Source organism: Tupaia chinensis, unplaced genomic scaffold (assembly GCF_000334495.1).
Source record: "Tupaia chinensis unplaced genomic scaffold, TupChi_1.0 Scaffold000415_1, whole genome shotgun sequence".
In the NCBI taxonomy this organism is placed as follows: domain Eukaryota; kingdom Metazoa; phylum Chordata; class Mammalia; order Scandentia; family Tupaiidae; genus Tupaia; species Tupaia belangeri.
Genome location: NW_006159920.1, coordinates 702172 through 717987, shown reverse-complemented (window position 1 = coordinate 717987; position 15816 = coordinate 702172). Strand labels below are relative to the sequence as shown.

Here is a 15816-nt window from a genome sequence, read left to right as displayed (position 1 = left end):
CTCCTCCATTCTCCTCTCGGGATCTTGGGCACGCACACACACGCACCTGGCGTGAGTTTTAAGCCACCGGGTCCGGGACGCGAACTGTGGTCCACTACGTGGGAGTCCAGCGACAAAGCCATTACGCTAACTGCTGGTTCCCCCTCTTATTTTTAAGAGAAATTTTTGCTATAGGGCATGTGCATTCACCAGAGAGACAGAGGCAGAGAGACAGAAAGCAAGAAATCACCCCTTGGGGGGCATGGTCATGCTGCAATCCCTTCTCCTCCATTCTTCACTTGGGACTTTTGGCCACACAGAGACACGCGCCTGGCCTGAGTTTTAAGCCACAGGGTCTAGGACTGGAACCATGGTCAACTACATGGGCGTCCAGTGATGTAACCATTGCGCCATCTACTGGTCCCATTACATCATATTTTGCTTGTACCTCTATTATAGCTGGTGATTATATTTCTATTTGGTAAAGAAAAAACTAATTTTGTTTTGTAATTTGCTGCAGGGCCGGAGAGAGAGAGAGAAAGGGAAAGTTAGAAGACATATCCCAGGGAGTATGGCTGCACCACAGTCCCTTCTCCCCATTTCCTCTCAAGATTTTGGGCACACACGTGTCCAGCATGTTTCTCGAGCTGCCGGGCCTGGAACTCAAACCATGCAGTCGGCTCCGTGGGACTAGCTGACTCAATCACCACACCACTTACTGGCTCACTTGTAAGACAATTTCTATTTATTTGTTAGAGATTTTTGCCATAAGGCATGCACACTTGCTAGAGAGAGACAGAGACAGACGCAATGAGAGGGAAAGTGAGAAATCACCCCGCAGGGGGATGGCCACACCGCAATCCTTTCTCCTCCGTTTTCCTCTCCGGATTTTGAGCAAGCACACATGTGCCTGTGTTTTTTGCCATAGAGCATGTGAGCTCACCAGAAAGAAAGAGATCGTGAGAAGGAAGTGAAAAATCACCACAGTCCCTTCCCCTGCATGCTCCTCCTGGGACCCTGGGCATGCAGCCACATGTGCCCGGCATGATTTCCAAGTCACTGGGCCCGGACCTCAAACGGTGGTCGGCTGTGTGGGAGTCCAGCACTGTAACCACCCCGTCACCTGCTGGCCAACCCCTCCTTCACCATCCCCACCCCCTGCCTAATTTTCAAGTGCCAGGTCCGGGCCTGAAACTGGGTCAGTCCTGTGGGAACCCAACACCTTAACCACCATGGCACCTGCTGGCTCCATATATGGTGATTTTTAATGCGTTAACTATGCCACGCCAACTGCATCACTAGTGCACTAAAAAGACAAAATCTTCTTCTGTCACTAAGCACTTAACGAGTCATTTTCCTTTAGCTGTTGTTTACACACAAGGTCTCCTTAATGTGGAAAATACATATTCTGAAAAAACTATGCATGGATTTCAGAATTCTTTGCACCAAAATAAACTCACACTTAATTCTATTTTCCATACACTTTTTGTTTTTTAATTTGCTAGATGGCGCAGGCACTGAGTAGAGAAAGGATGGAAACTAAGAAAGCACCCCCCCTATGGGGGATGGTCACATTGAATTCCCTTCTCCTCCATTCCTCCTGTCAGCATGTTGGGCATGCACAGCCGCACACCTGACATTTTACAAGTCACTAGGTCCAGGACTTGAACCGCAGTGGACCATGTGGGGCCCCGCCACCTTACCCACCATACCACTGGCTGGCCCTTTCCTTTATGAAGTCCCTTATATATCTTTCTATAATTCTCTTTGGAGAACTCTCTGCACTTTAAAATATCTATATTATTTAAATTTGCTATAGGGCATGTGTGCTCACCAGAGGGAGACAGAGAGGGAGGGAAAGTGACAAGTTACCAGTTCTGGGACTTGAACCAGGATCAGCCATGTGGGAGTTCAGCACCCCAACCACCACACTACCTGCTGGCCCCTCTTTCTACTTTTTTTAAAAATATTTTTTAAGAATTATTAATTTATTATTATTCAATTTGACCAGAGAGAAGCAGAGAGAGAGAAAGCAAGCTGCCAGGCCCAAGATCCAGATCACAGTCAGTCACGTGGGAGTCCAGGACTCATCACCATACCACCTGCTGTCCCGCTTTCCACTTTTTAATAGCCAATTTTGATTTCTGAATTTTAAAAATGTAAATGGGTTACTGAATATATATTTATTTTCTTTATACTTACTCTAGATAATACAAAGAACATGTCCATCATATTGTTCTTTTTTTTTTTTTAAGACTTACTTAATTCCATTTGTTGTTCTTTATTTGTAATTTGACCAGACAAGAGACAGAGAATGAGGATAAGGGAAAGCGAAATGGTAAGCCACCAGCTCCGGGACTCGAACCCACAGGTGTGGCATGTGGGAATTCAGCCCCTTTAACCACCACGCCACCTGCTGGCCCTCCATCATATTGTTTTTTATTTTTTTTTAAAGAGAGATTTTTGCTATAGGGCATGTGCACTTGGCAGAGAGACAGAAAGAGAGAATCACCCCCAGAGGGATGGCCACACTGCAATCCCTCCTCCTCCATTCTCCTCTCAGGTTTTTAAACTTCATTTATTTATTTCTATTTAACCAGAGAGGGACAGAGAGAAAGAGGGAAAGTAAGAAAGCAAGCTGCCAGGTCCAGGATTCGGAACTGCAGTCATCCATGAGGGAGTCCAGCACCTTTAACCACTATGCCACCTGCCGGCCCCTCCTCTTGGGATCTTGGGCATGCACGCACACATACCCAATGTGAATTTTACATGCTGGGTCTGGGACTTGAACCACAGTCAACTACATGGGAGTCCATGACATAGCCATTACGCCATCTGCTGGTCCCTGGTTTCTGTTTGCTGTTTTTAGGACATGATTGTGGTATAAAACAATTTTCAAAATCAACCCCAGTCAAGATATTCCTAGTTATACATACAACCAGGTGTATGTCATATATTTTGGATATAATAGAATTTTGGTCCTAATTCACCTTTTTTTAAAGAAAACTTTCTGCTATAGGGTGCATGTACTCACTAGAGAGACAGGGACAGGGTAAGTGAGAAGTCACCATCTAGGAGGGGTGGCCATGCTGCAGTCCCTTCTCCTCCATTCTCCTCTCGGGATTCTGGGCACACACACCTGGGTCTGGCATGACTTTCAAGCCGTTGGGCCTGGGACTCAAACCGCAGAGTCGGACATGTGGGAAATCCAGTGCTTTAACCACCAGGCCACCTACTGGCCCCACTTCTGATTTTTAAATGCCAAGTGGAAGATGTTTTACTTCCTCAGCCATGATGACATACATAATCCAATGGGCTGAAGCGTGTATTCAAACAGGTAACTTCTGCTTCTACCAATTTTAATGTTCAAAAGAGCAAAGCTCATATTTCAGATTAAAAAATCAACATTGCTGGTGCAAGACAAATATATACACCTAAGCAGTTTAAAACCTAAGGCAGCATGAATCATTTCTATGTGGAACTAATCAATTACTAATATGTATGGGTTATTTTGTGAAAGTAACAATAATTGTAAATCAGCATAATATTTCATTTATTTATTGCGTAAGTCTGGCAAACAGCACAAAAACCAGCAACATTTTAAACATGTAAAAAAGTGAAATACTAAACAGTACTGGAGACTTTTTTTTAACATCATTAGAAACTGAGTGTACATTTAAGATCCTGCAAAGCTAGCAAAATGAGGGTGCCTGGCTTCTGAACATATGCCACGGGAACGCACATGAGAAAACAACATAATTTACCTTTACAAAAATTACAGCCAAGCAATAGAAAAGAAGAATGCTAATGAAGATAGCAACATACGCTTACCACATGGATCTTCTACAGTGAAATGCTGCATCGTGTACCCTGAAATGCCAAGCAGAGCGAGCCAGCAGAGTAAATTCAGGCTCACCACTGAGGCTGAGAATTACGTGAGAAGACTTTAATTCTTCTATGTAACATACTCGATTAAAACCTTCTGTATAGCAATTCCTAGATCGTAACGATGTATCCCACTCTGTAACTACAAGGTGAGTCCTCTTTGTTGGCAGTATGAAATTTCTGACCTGTATCAAAATTCTGGTAAAACACAAATTGAAGGCATTTTCTAGTATATGCACGTGTTACAGGGGTAGCAATGAATGTGGAAGAATTTTATTCCAAGTTTCTGCTGAGCTTTGTCAAACCGAACAGCTCAACTATAAGGCAAGAAAAAATACCCCCCAATAACAAACTAGTGGGTCTTACCAAGTAACCACAGGCGTCCCGTCTTAGGAAGAAACGCCCTGCATTCAGATATCTGAAAGTCGGCTGGAAGGGAACATCCCGACACTGAGTCATGGTTCAGAGGCCCGACGAACTATCTGTTGCTATGTTATTAAATGAACTTTTTAAAATCAGCACCAGTCCCCAAAACCTCTAATTATAATGTTTAATCGTCATTAAAATACATCCTTTTTGTGCTATTGTAACACACCTACAATCAAGTTAAAGAAAGTTGAATTTATTCAACTTATTGTGTATTTTTACATATACTGGATAGCAACTTAAATTTATGAACTTGTGCTTCTGTTTTGGGGCACTTTGATTGAAGACTGAGAGTCCTTTCACAGGGTCACATCTTGCTAAAGCACTCCTTAGCATTGGTCCAGACTTGAATTCCCTAAAAACAAAAGAAACTTTAAAATGTGATTCTGGAAGGATTTTGAATACCCAAGTATTTGGCTTACAGGTATGCTACGTTTTGCTTTGTCAAATAACTAGGAAGCCCAGCAAATAGGATACTGTTTCTGGAAATGATTAACATAAGGGCCTAGTACTCTGAATAAAGCACTTTACTCTTAGTGAAGTAAGAGAGCTGACACGAACTGATCTTCAAAATGGAGGCAGAGTTCTAACTTCATGGAAAACTGCGTATTTGATGTCCATATCATAATTCATTCACTCACACCACATATTCATATTGTTTCTATTTGTAAAGCAAACACAGTTTCAAGCAGTTTTTCCATTGTAATGTTTTAAAAGGAAACGCTTTATTAGTCTAACAATGAAATACAAACTGAGATATTAAATTACTAGTCTAATAGCTAAAGTTCGGGTAAAAACCAATTAAGTATTAAAAATCACCGACTCCCTCTCAGTGGTTCTGGCATTCTACTTTTTTTTTTTTTTTAAGTTTTCACCTCAGGGTGCGTGCACTCACTGGGGGAAGGGAGAGAGAGAGAGAAACAGAGAGAGGGAAAGTGAGAACCCCCCCGCCCCCTGCCCCTGGGGGACAGCTATGCCATATGCCACAATCCCTTCTCCTTCATTCTCTTCTTGGGATCTTGGACACACAGGTACACATATACCTGGTGTGTGTGTTTTTTTTTTTTTTTTGGGGGGGGGGGGTTGCTATAGGGCCCATGAGACAGACAGAGAGAGACAGAGAGAGACACAAAGCGAGAAATCACCCCACGGGAGGATGGCCACGCCGCAATTCCTTCTCCTCCATTCTCCTCCTGGGATCTTGGGCACGCACGCACACGCACCCGGTGTGAGTTTTAAGCTACCAGGTCTGGGACGCGAACCGCAGTCAACTACGTGGGAGTCCAGTGACATAGCCATTAAGCTAACTGCTGGTCCCTATCTGGTGTGATTTTCAAGCTGTTGGGCCTGGGACTCAAACTGTGTTCGGCCATGTGAAAGTCCAGCACTTTAACTGCCTGCTGACCCCTGGCATTCTAGCCCAAAGCGATAGATGGCTTTCCTAGACTTAAAATGAAAACGTATGCCTATAAAGATGTAACAGTACAACCTAAGGAAATAGTCACAAAAACAAACACTTTTTTTCAATAAATAAGGTACAAATTCTTTTAGTTTCCCAGCTTGGCAGATATGAAAAGTTGATAAATGAATAAAAAACAAACATTCTTTTGAAACAATCTCAGATTAGCTGGAGAAACTAGTAGTATCTAACAGAGCATGTTAGAGAAGATAGTTCTCATGCACTGTCAACATAAACCCATGACACAGCAAGTGAAAAAGCAAACCCTGTGCACACTAACCCACATATATAATAAATACATCCTGATTTTGACAGGAGAAAAGTGTATATTTTGTTTTAAACCAAGAAGGATAACTATAAAAGTGTAAAATTGAGGGTTTTTTTTGTTTGTTTGTTTTTTGTTAGAGGGCACATGTGCTTGCCAGACAGAGAGAGAAGAAAGCACCCCACATGGGGAATGGTCACGCTGCAATCTCTTTTCCATTTCTCCATCCTTTTGGGATTTGGGGCACGCATACATATGCACCTGGCCTATTTCTCAAGCTGCTGGGTCCAGGACTTGAACTACATGGTCAGCCATGTGAGATCTAGCAGCCTTAACCACCTGGCCACAGGGCCAGCCCCAGTGAGGGTTTTTGTTGGTGTTTAATTTCATTTATTATTATTGTTATTATTATTATTTAATTTGACCAAAGAGAGAGAGAAAGGGGAAGTGAGACAGCAAGCTGCCACGACCTGGACTCAAACCGTCATTAGCCATATGGGAGTCCAGTGCCATGCCACCTGCTGGCTCCCTGAGTGAGTTTTTAAAAAAGGATTTTACAGTATAGAGGTTATGTTGCTGGACTCCCACATGGCCGACCACAGTTCGAGTCCCAGACCTAGTGGCTTGAAACTCACACCAGGCACTGTGCATGCGGCCCGAGATTCTGGAAGGGGAATGGAGGAGAAGGCACTGTGGTGTGGCCATCCTCACCAGGGGTGATTTCTCACTTTCCCTCTCACTGTGTCTGTCTCTCTCTCTCTCTGATGAGAACAAGTATCCTAAGGCAAAAGCCTCTAAAAAAAATTTTTTTTTCATAAAAAGGGATTTTCAAGACGGGAGAGAAATTTTTACTTAAAATGCTCCTGGATTATTTGAATTTTTTAGAATGCGTATATGTTATTTTTATAATAATTTTAAAAAGCTACAAATACAAAGTAGCTTAAACATTAAATAGGCATCTGAGTGTGAGATCCGCTGCTGCCAAAGAGAGGAGGGTCAACTGCAGCACCATGGCTGTGCCGGTGGGTCTGGCTCTCCTGCTTGGACTAGACGTGTCATTGCGATTCTCAGAATTCCTTACTTCCTGCTCCTCTGTGGATTTGTTCTGTAGGAATCCGGAACACTGGAATGATGGAAATGTCTTCTTTACAAAGTAGCCCAACAGAAAGACCTTGAAGGTTATGTGGGAGTTGCCAATCTCCCAAACCCGGTGTCAGGAAGCCAGTGAAGAGGGTCTGAGTTCACACTTACAGTAGCAGGTGAATCCGAACTGGGAAAGTCAGCATTAATCAGCCCACTACTCCTCACAGATCTGTGTTCTCCAGACTCTCCGGGTCCTTCCCATAGAATAAAAAAGTCCGTACAGCACCCAGAGGGCTTCCTGTGCTTCCTCTCCGCATTCCCCTCCTGTCCAAGACTGGCTCGTACCCACACAGATTCACCTGCCTGTTCCCGAACCTGAGATAGCTGCACTTCACCGAAGATGATGTGTAGTATCTATTCATGTTGGATGTAGCTGTACCTTTCACTGCTGTGGAAGATTCCACGGGGTGGATCACTTCTCTGTATTGTGAGTGTTTGGGTTTTCAGGTTTTCACTGACATGAGCATTGTTATACTTATCTTCTGGTGCACGCGGGCATTTGCCACTGCTGTGTGCACAAAGACATGAAGGTCTTCTATTGTTCCAGTTTATTTCTGTTGATTTCTAGTGAGGTTGAATATGTTGTTTTATACTCATTAAATGTCCAGATCTCAAAAAAAGTTAATTAAGCATTTTTTAAAAAGCTTCAGCCTTATTCAATAAATTAGACATTTCGCTATCAAAAAGACTGACCACAAAATACCCAGAAGTTTTATTTCCCTTTTAAATGCTTTTTTTAAAAAAGAATGATTATTTTTATTTACCTTTATTTATTTATTTATTTATTTATTTAAATTTGACCAAACTGGGGGAGAGAGAGAAAGAAAGAAAGTGAGAAAGCAAGCTGCCAGGTCTGGGGCAAGAACGATGGCCAGCCATGTGGGAGTCCAGCGCCCTTAAACACCACGTCACCTGCCACCCCCTTAAAGGCTTTTTTAAAATTTTGCCAAAGGCATATGCACTTGCTGGGGAGTGATGGGGAGAGAGTATAGGGAGAGAAGGAGAGAGAAAGAAAATAGAAAGCACCGCCCCCTGCAGGGAATGATCAGGCTGCAATCCCCTCTCCTCCACTCTTCCATCTTGTCAGGACTTTGGACACACATGCACATGAGCCCAGTGTGTCTCCCAAGCCACCAGGTCTGGGACTGGAACCTTGCAGTTAGCCATGTGGAACCAGTCACCATAACCATCATGCTGTGGGTTGGCCTTTAAATGCTTTTTCATTACTACATTTTTTATATTGGTTTATTACTACTATAGCTTAGTTATCTGATTATATTCCATTAACACTTCAAACAGCTGATGTTAAAATGAAGTGTATTTTTGGGAACCAGCAGTTAGCGTAATGGCTATGTCGCTGGACTCCCACGTAGTCGACCGCGGTTCACGTCCCGGACCGGGTGGCTTAAAACTCACGCCGGGCGCGTGTGCGTGCGTGCCCAAGATCCCGAGAGGAGAATGGAGGAGAAGGGATTGCGGCGTGACCATCCCCCCTGGGGGGTGATTTCTCGCTTTCTATCTCTATGTCTCTCTCTGTCTGTCTGGCGAGCGCACGCGCCCTACAGTGAAAATCTCTCCAAAAAAAAAAAAATGAAGTGTATTTTTAAAGTTAATATATAAATAAAATATAGATACCCATATTTATCCAAGAAAACTGAGGTTAAGCTTGATTTTGGGCACTTAATTTGTAAAGAAAAGATTATATGGGCCTGGCAGGTGGTGTGGTGGTTAAGGGCTCTAGACTCTCTCATGGCCGACCACAGTTCAAGTCCCAGACCTGGTAGCTTGCTTTCTTACTTTCCCTCTAACAAGGTCTTCATTAACATGGGGATTCATCTATTACGTGACTTACTGAGCGAACACAAGCTACAGCACTGATAAATTATGACATGTTAGACAAACATGAAGCCGGTAGCGATAGGCACACTGGCAGATTTCAGCCCATGAAATCAAGGTCAAGAAAAGCCTATTTTGGGGGCCAACGGGTGGCGTGGTGGTTAAGAGCACTGGACTCCCACCTGGCTGCCTGTGGTTTGCGTTCTGGACCTGGTGGCTTGCTTTCTTACTTTCCCTCTCTCTCTGTCACTCTCTGGTTAGATAGATAGATAGATAGATAGATAGATAGATAGATGATAAATAAATAGATAATTCTTAAAAAAAAAAAGAGAAATGTCTATTTTCTTCTTAAAAACAGCATTTTAGGGTTAGCTGTAGGTGTGCTGGTAAAGGCTAACTGCAAGTTTGGGTCACAAATCCTGCAGCTTGGAAAACATGCCAGGCAGGTATATACGTGCACCCTAAATTCCCAAAGGAGGAGAGGGAATTGTATGACTATCCCCCGTGGGAGATGCCTTCTCAATACCCCCCAACCCAGTGGACATGACCTTTGGCAAATTACAAAAACACAGTATTTTAGATGGTTTCTACCATTGCCCTAACACTTATTTTAACCAAAACAATCTTCAATGTTCCTATCTTCCACCATGGATGTATGTGACATAGAAGACTTACCACTTTACCAACAAGGCATATCATAACCAGATTTTCCCTAAATGTCAGCTATTTTCGGTCAAAGTATAACCTGTTCAGAACAGCATTTTACTGTCCATCCAAGACCATTATATAATCAATGTGATGCTGTTGGCATAAATGTTCAAATATGAATTATAGGTGTGCAAACAAATTTTACACTTTAGAAGAGTTAAGATTCATTCATGTCAAGTAATCGACATGATTGTTTTAACATTTCCTTTAAAATTAAGTAGAGACCTTGGGAAACGTTCTGCAAGGGACAAAGAATAAAAATTAAAATGAAAAAACTTGTGGTCCAAATAAGAGGACTAATTTTAAAGAAAAGTGTGAGCACTTGTGAGTATACCTGTTCTGGCACAGAGCCCCAAACCCACCTTCTTGCACATGCTGATCTGCATGACTGCATAGCTTATGAGGGCCTCCTTCAAGTCGTGGTTCTTTTGTTCTTTGAAGCGTTCAATATCAGCCCACGCATTTTTCACGAATTCTCTGAAATAAAAGGTACAGTCATTAATATTTAAATAAAATGTATATTATAAAAGCAACTAACCATTCCCATTTGACTTGGGTATTACCTATATAAAGGAAAAAGCTACTGCCTGTATAACACGGTTCTACTTTATCTTTTCCTAAAAACTACAGTGAGGGAAAAGGCAGAGACAGTCTTACATTCTCCCATTGTTTGAATAGCCTGTTTCTGCCACAAGGATCCACATTTGAGTTATTCCTATAAAACAGATATAGGTGGCTTTCCTGAACCAGCTTAAAAGCCCAACACGTCCCATAATGAAGTGCCTCCTCGGGGTCACTGGAAAACATATACTCTTACGATCTGGTTTCCAAATCACATTTTGCATGTACTTGCTTTAAATGACAACTAAAATTTTTAAAGTCTTAGAGGCATTTGTTTTTTTAACTCTATTCACCAAGTTAACAAAACTTAAAAATGAACAAAACCACCTCTAAACCAATGATGTACTCTTGGTGCGCCTTGGTCTACTCACTGTCAGGTAAAAACAAGAAAATGAGCCAAACAGATAAAACAGATCTCTGGAATTTCTAGAAATATTTATGGGATAATTATATGCCACACACTCAATGCAAGGCGTTACGACATAAACACAAGACGTGTACACCGGTTTTGAAGGGTTATTAATCTAGGTGGGGGTGCTAACACAGAACCACCAAGCACCCAATACAAAACTGCCACCCTGGGGCTAACAGGTGGCGTGATGGTTAAAACAATGGATCCCCACATGGCCAACCACGGTTCAAGTCCCAGACCTGGAGTCTTGCTGTGTTACTTTCTCTCTCTCTCATGAGCATATGTGCCCTGTTGTGGATTTTAAAAATAATAATAGTGATAAATAAACTTAAATAAATAACTTTTTTTTTAAAGGAATTTTTGCTATAGGGTGCATGCACTTGCTGGGGAAGAGAAAGACAGAAAGCAAGAAATCACCGCCCCCCCCCAGGAGATGGCCACGCCACAATCCCTCCTCCTCCATTCTCTTCTCAGGATTTTGGGCATACATGCGCATGCTCAGCATGAGTTTTTGGAGAGGTTTTTTTTTTTTTTCTTTGCTATAGGGCATGTGCGCTCGCCAGATAGACAGACAGAGACATAGAGACAGAAAGTGAGAAATCACTCCCCAGGGGGGATGGTCCGCCACAATTCCTTCTCCTCCATTCTCCTCTCGGGATCTTGGGCATGCACACACACGCGCCCAGCGTGAGTTTTAAGCCACCAGGTCCAGGACACGAACCGCGGTCGACTATGTGGGAGTCCAGCGACATAGCCATTACGCGAACTGCTGGTTCCCTCAGCATGAGTTTTAAGCTACTGGATCCAGGATTCGAACCGCAGTTGACTACATGGGAGTCCAGCAACATAACTATTATACCATTTGCTGGTCCCTATATAAATAATTCTTAAAAACAAACAAACAAACAAACAAACAAAACCCCTGCCATCCTGGACGTGACGGAGGTGCTGGGATAGCCTGAGAGGGTGAGGAAAGGCATCACAATGATAACACTCGAGCTGGCCACTGAAGAATGGTTAGGCTTTTGTTAAATGGAGGTGAAGAAAGGGCGGAGGAAATGTGAAAATTACAGAAATCGTGAAAAGTTCAGGAAAATAATATTATGAAGTAGAAATTCTCTTCTTCCTGTTTCCCCCACATTAAAACAACTATTTCTGTAACATGATTTTTGACAACTCAGATTCCTTAGGAACGTAATCAACACATTTTAGAACAGCCTATGCCCATGGATGCTATGAAACTAGAAACTGTTATGAGAAACGATCGCCATCTGGTCTCCAAGTCCAGCTTTGTAAAACATCTTAGCACTTTTACCTGCCTTCCGAATTCTTAGACTTCAGCTGCTGTTCACCTTCACTTATCTGCTCTTCTAGCACCTTTATTCTGGCTTCTCTCTGTTCCGGAGTTTCTTGACCGAAGAGCTTGGTAGTCATTCCCTTCAAAGAGAATGTTCTCACCGTCTAAAAGGAATGAGAAATGAAGAATTAACCAAATGTGAGGCCAGCAGGTGGAATGCTGGTTAAGGCGGCTGACTCCCACATGGCCCACCATGGTTCAAGACCCGGACTTGGCAGCCTGAACATAACACTGGAGTATGTGTACATGCGTGCCCAAAACCCTGAGAGGAGAATGGAAGAGAAGGGACTGCAGCACGGCCACTACCTGGGGGGTGATTTCTTACTTTCTCTCTCACTGTGTCTCTCTCTAGTGAGCACATGTACCCCATGGAAAAAATCTCAAAAAAGAAACAACAAAGAATAAAACAAATGTAGCACATACGCCCAATAGAATATTACCCAGCCATAAAAAGAAAGGAAATTTTGAGTCATGCCTCAACAACGAATGAACCTGAGGACATTATGCTAAATGAAATAAGCCAGTCACAGAACATAAACGGAGCTGGCAGACGGTGTGGAGGTTAAGGCCGCTGGATCCCACCTGGCTGGCAGCACAGTTAGAGTCCCGGACTGGCAGCTTACAATTACACCAGGCTTGTGTGCGGATGTGCCCAAAATCCCACGAAGAGAATGGAGAAGGGATTGGGATGTGGCCACCCCTCTTTCTCCCTATGGTGAGTACACATTCCTATAGCAACCCCCCAAAAAGAAAGGACACACACTGTATGATTCCATGTGCACGAGATACCTGAGCAGCCAAAAACAGAGGCAGGCAGCAGAATGGTGGTGCCATGGAGAGGGTGGGCAGCTGTGTAATGGTGTGAAATGTAACAAGATGGACTGGGCATTTTCGACAAACTCACTTGGCCACAAGGGTATGGGAAACTGGGCTACAGACATGCCTCGCTTGTTTTTGAGGTTTTAACCCACTCTGTATTTGTTCTAGGTAGATGTTGTGAGCCTTCCCAGCTAACTGTCACCCCACCTTGTGATGTGTGTCTGTGATAAGAACATGCAAACTCTAAAGCTAACCATAGCTGCCATGCTTCCCTTTTCTTCCCAGATCCCGGGATGACACCTGACTGCACTTCGTGAGTCACCCAACCCCCTTCCTACAAGGCGTCTTGCTAGCTGACTTGTCCCAGTCCAAATCCCTGACAAACGACCCTGTAACCTCTTCTCCCAATCTCTTGGTTTTTTTTTTTTTTGGCCATAAAAATGACTCTGAATTCTGCCATTTCTGAGTGCTGACTACTGGTTATCAAGGACTATAATCCCCCAACTGTACACACTTAAAAGCTGACCTTGAATTAACTCTTTGCTAATTTGACAAGCTCTGGTCAGACCTTTTTATTTCAGGGTGACAATGGGTACAGAATTCTATAAACTGGTGGCACAACAGTGTGAATATATTTAATATAACTGAACTATGCACTTTAAAACGAGTCAGGATGGGGAACCAGCAGTTAGCGTAATGGCTATGTTGCTGGACTCCCACGTAGTGGACTGTGGTTCGCGCCCCAGACCTGGTGGCTTAAAACTCACGTGGGGCACGTGTGCGTGCGTGCCCAAGATCCCGAGAGGAGAATGGAGAAGGGATTGCGGCGTGACCATCCCCCCTGGGGGTGATTTCTCGCTTTCTGTCTCTATGTCTCTCTCTGTCTGGCTGGCGAGCGCAAGCGTCCTATAGCTAAAACCTCTCAAGAAAAAAAAAAAAAAACGAGTCAGGATGAAAGCATGTGTATTTTACCACAATAAAAAAGGGAAGTAGGAAACACTCGCCACTTTTCCTTTAGCTTACGTGCAGGCACCACTGGCCTCCTAATACTCACGGACTAGGCCTTGGGTTGTTTTTAAAACTCAGGGGAACTTCCCAGGCCAAATTCAGGGAGCTTGCTTCCTATATGTGAAGGGAAAAGTGTGTCCCTCAATAAATTCGAGAGGGTGAGGAGGCCCCACTGCGGCAGCACAGGCAGCAGCACACTGATACGCAGTTCTGGAAGCCACCTAGCTGACCACCAGATCAGATCCCAAGTCAACCGGAAATTTGCTGAGTGCATATGATCCTGACTAGCTGGGGGACTGAAGGAAGGGGACTGGGGTGTGATCAGATCCCACTGAAGCTGTCTTTCTCTCTCCTTCACATGTGCTCTCTTAAGCTCTCTGATGAAAGAAATGAAATTTAAAAAAAAAAAAATTTAAAGAGAGATTTTTGCTATGGAGAGACAGAGAGACAGAAAGTGAGAAATCACCACTCCACCACCCCTCACCCCCAGCAGGGAAGGCCACACCACAATCCCTTCTCCTCTATTCTCCTCTCGGGATTTTGGGCACACATGCACATGTTCCCAGCCTGAGTTTCAAGCTGCTGGGTCTAGGACTCGAACTGCTGTCGGCCACGTGGGAGTCCAGTTACATAACCACTATACAATCTGCTGGTCTTGAAATTAAAATTTAAAAAATGTAGAGCAGTGAGGCTTGAGGCCACCCTGCAACACTTAGGTCTAGGCATTCTGTTTGATCAGAAGCCCACATTTCAATGTGAGTTATACAGATTATTAAGGTGCTTCTTTGGTTTGGTTTATTTCCATAGTTCTCTGTTAATTTTATCTTAAGACCACAGAGAGGTCTTGTGACAAAAACCCTGGACCTTCCCAAGTGTTACTGCTGTGCCACCATCTGACTTCTGAATTTTATCAATTTTCTACATCAAAAAGTATTTTCTAAAACTATGACCATTAATATAAAGCAAGAAATAACTTACTTTTACCTGGAAATTTTCCATCTGATTAAGTTCATTTAGAATTGCACACCTCCCCTTTTTTTCAATTTGCCAAGAAGGTGCGTGTGCTCACCAGAGAGAGAGACTCAGAAAGGCAAAGGGAAAAACTACCCACAGCAGGGCACGATCACGGCATAATCCCTTCTCCATTTTTCTATCCTGTCAGGATTCTGGGTAGGCGCGCGCGCACACACACACACACACACACACACACACACTCACACACATCCAGTGTGTTTTTCAAGCCATAAGGGCCAGGACTGGCCATGTGGGACCTGACTCCCTTAACCACCAGGTCATATGGCAAGCCCGAATTTTCTCCATTCTGTTTTTTTCCTTGGATTTAACCAGAAACTGAATGATATAAATTACACAGAGCAGAATTGACAACATTTCTTAAAATACTGTATAGTACATCTTTCATATCTAAAAATAAAACTTGGCTTGCTTGTTTTTATATCAAGATAGCTACCAAAGAATTATAAGTTGCTCAGAAACTATCCCCTTGTACAGGTGCGGGTGTCCTGACGCTGTAATTGCGGCTGACTGCACAGAGGCTCGCGACAGCGACACTGAAGACGAAGCACTCACCCCGGTGGCCAGCTCCTCGCACTGCTGCTTCTTGGAGGCCAGGTCCTGAGCCGCCATCTCCAGATCATACTGCATGAGTTCGTGTTTCCTGCACACCGCCCTGGGAACGAAAACCAGTGCTGCATTTAACCCTGTGGCTTCTCTTCTCACATGTGAAGACACTTGTTCAAAGGTAGAGGGAGGACACTTCCGAGTCTCACCATGTCAGAACCTGGGTGCCCACAATGTTCAAGTATAAAATGTAGCAGAACCAAGGCACAGAAAGGTTATATATGCCTAACACCAAAAACCAGCTTTCTAGATAACAGCAA

The 15816-nt window shown here is 43.5% G+C and overlaps 1 protein-coding gene across 1 annotated transcript in view; it reads right to left on the bottom strand.

The window, feature by feature from the left end:
• Positions 1-4240: 4240 nt before the first annotated feature.
• The window catches only part of SNX4 (sorting nexin 4), a 54400-nt gene continuing 42824 nt past the window's right edge, over positions 4241-15816 (bottom strand). The window contains exons 11-14 of the mRNA XM_006154591.3: positions 15506-15605; positions 12050-12195; positions 10064-10178; positions 4241-4645 (exon numbers count right to left, since the gene is read on the bottom strand). Coding sequence (XP_006154653.1) covers positions 4598-4645; positions 10064-10178; positions 12050-12195; positions 15506-15605 — 409 coding nt within the window. The 3' untranslated portion in view covers positions 4241-4597. The remainder of the gene's footprint in view (positions 4646-10063; positions 10179-12049; positions 12196-15505; positions 15606-15816) is intronic.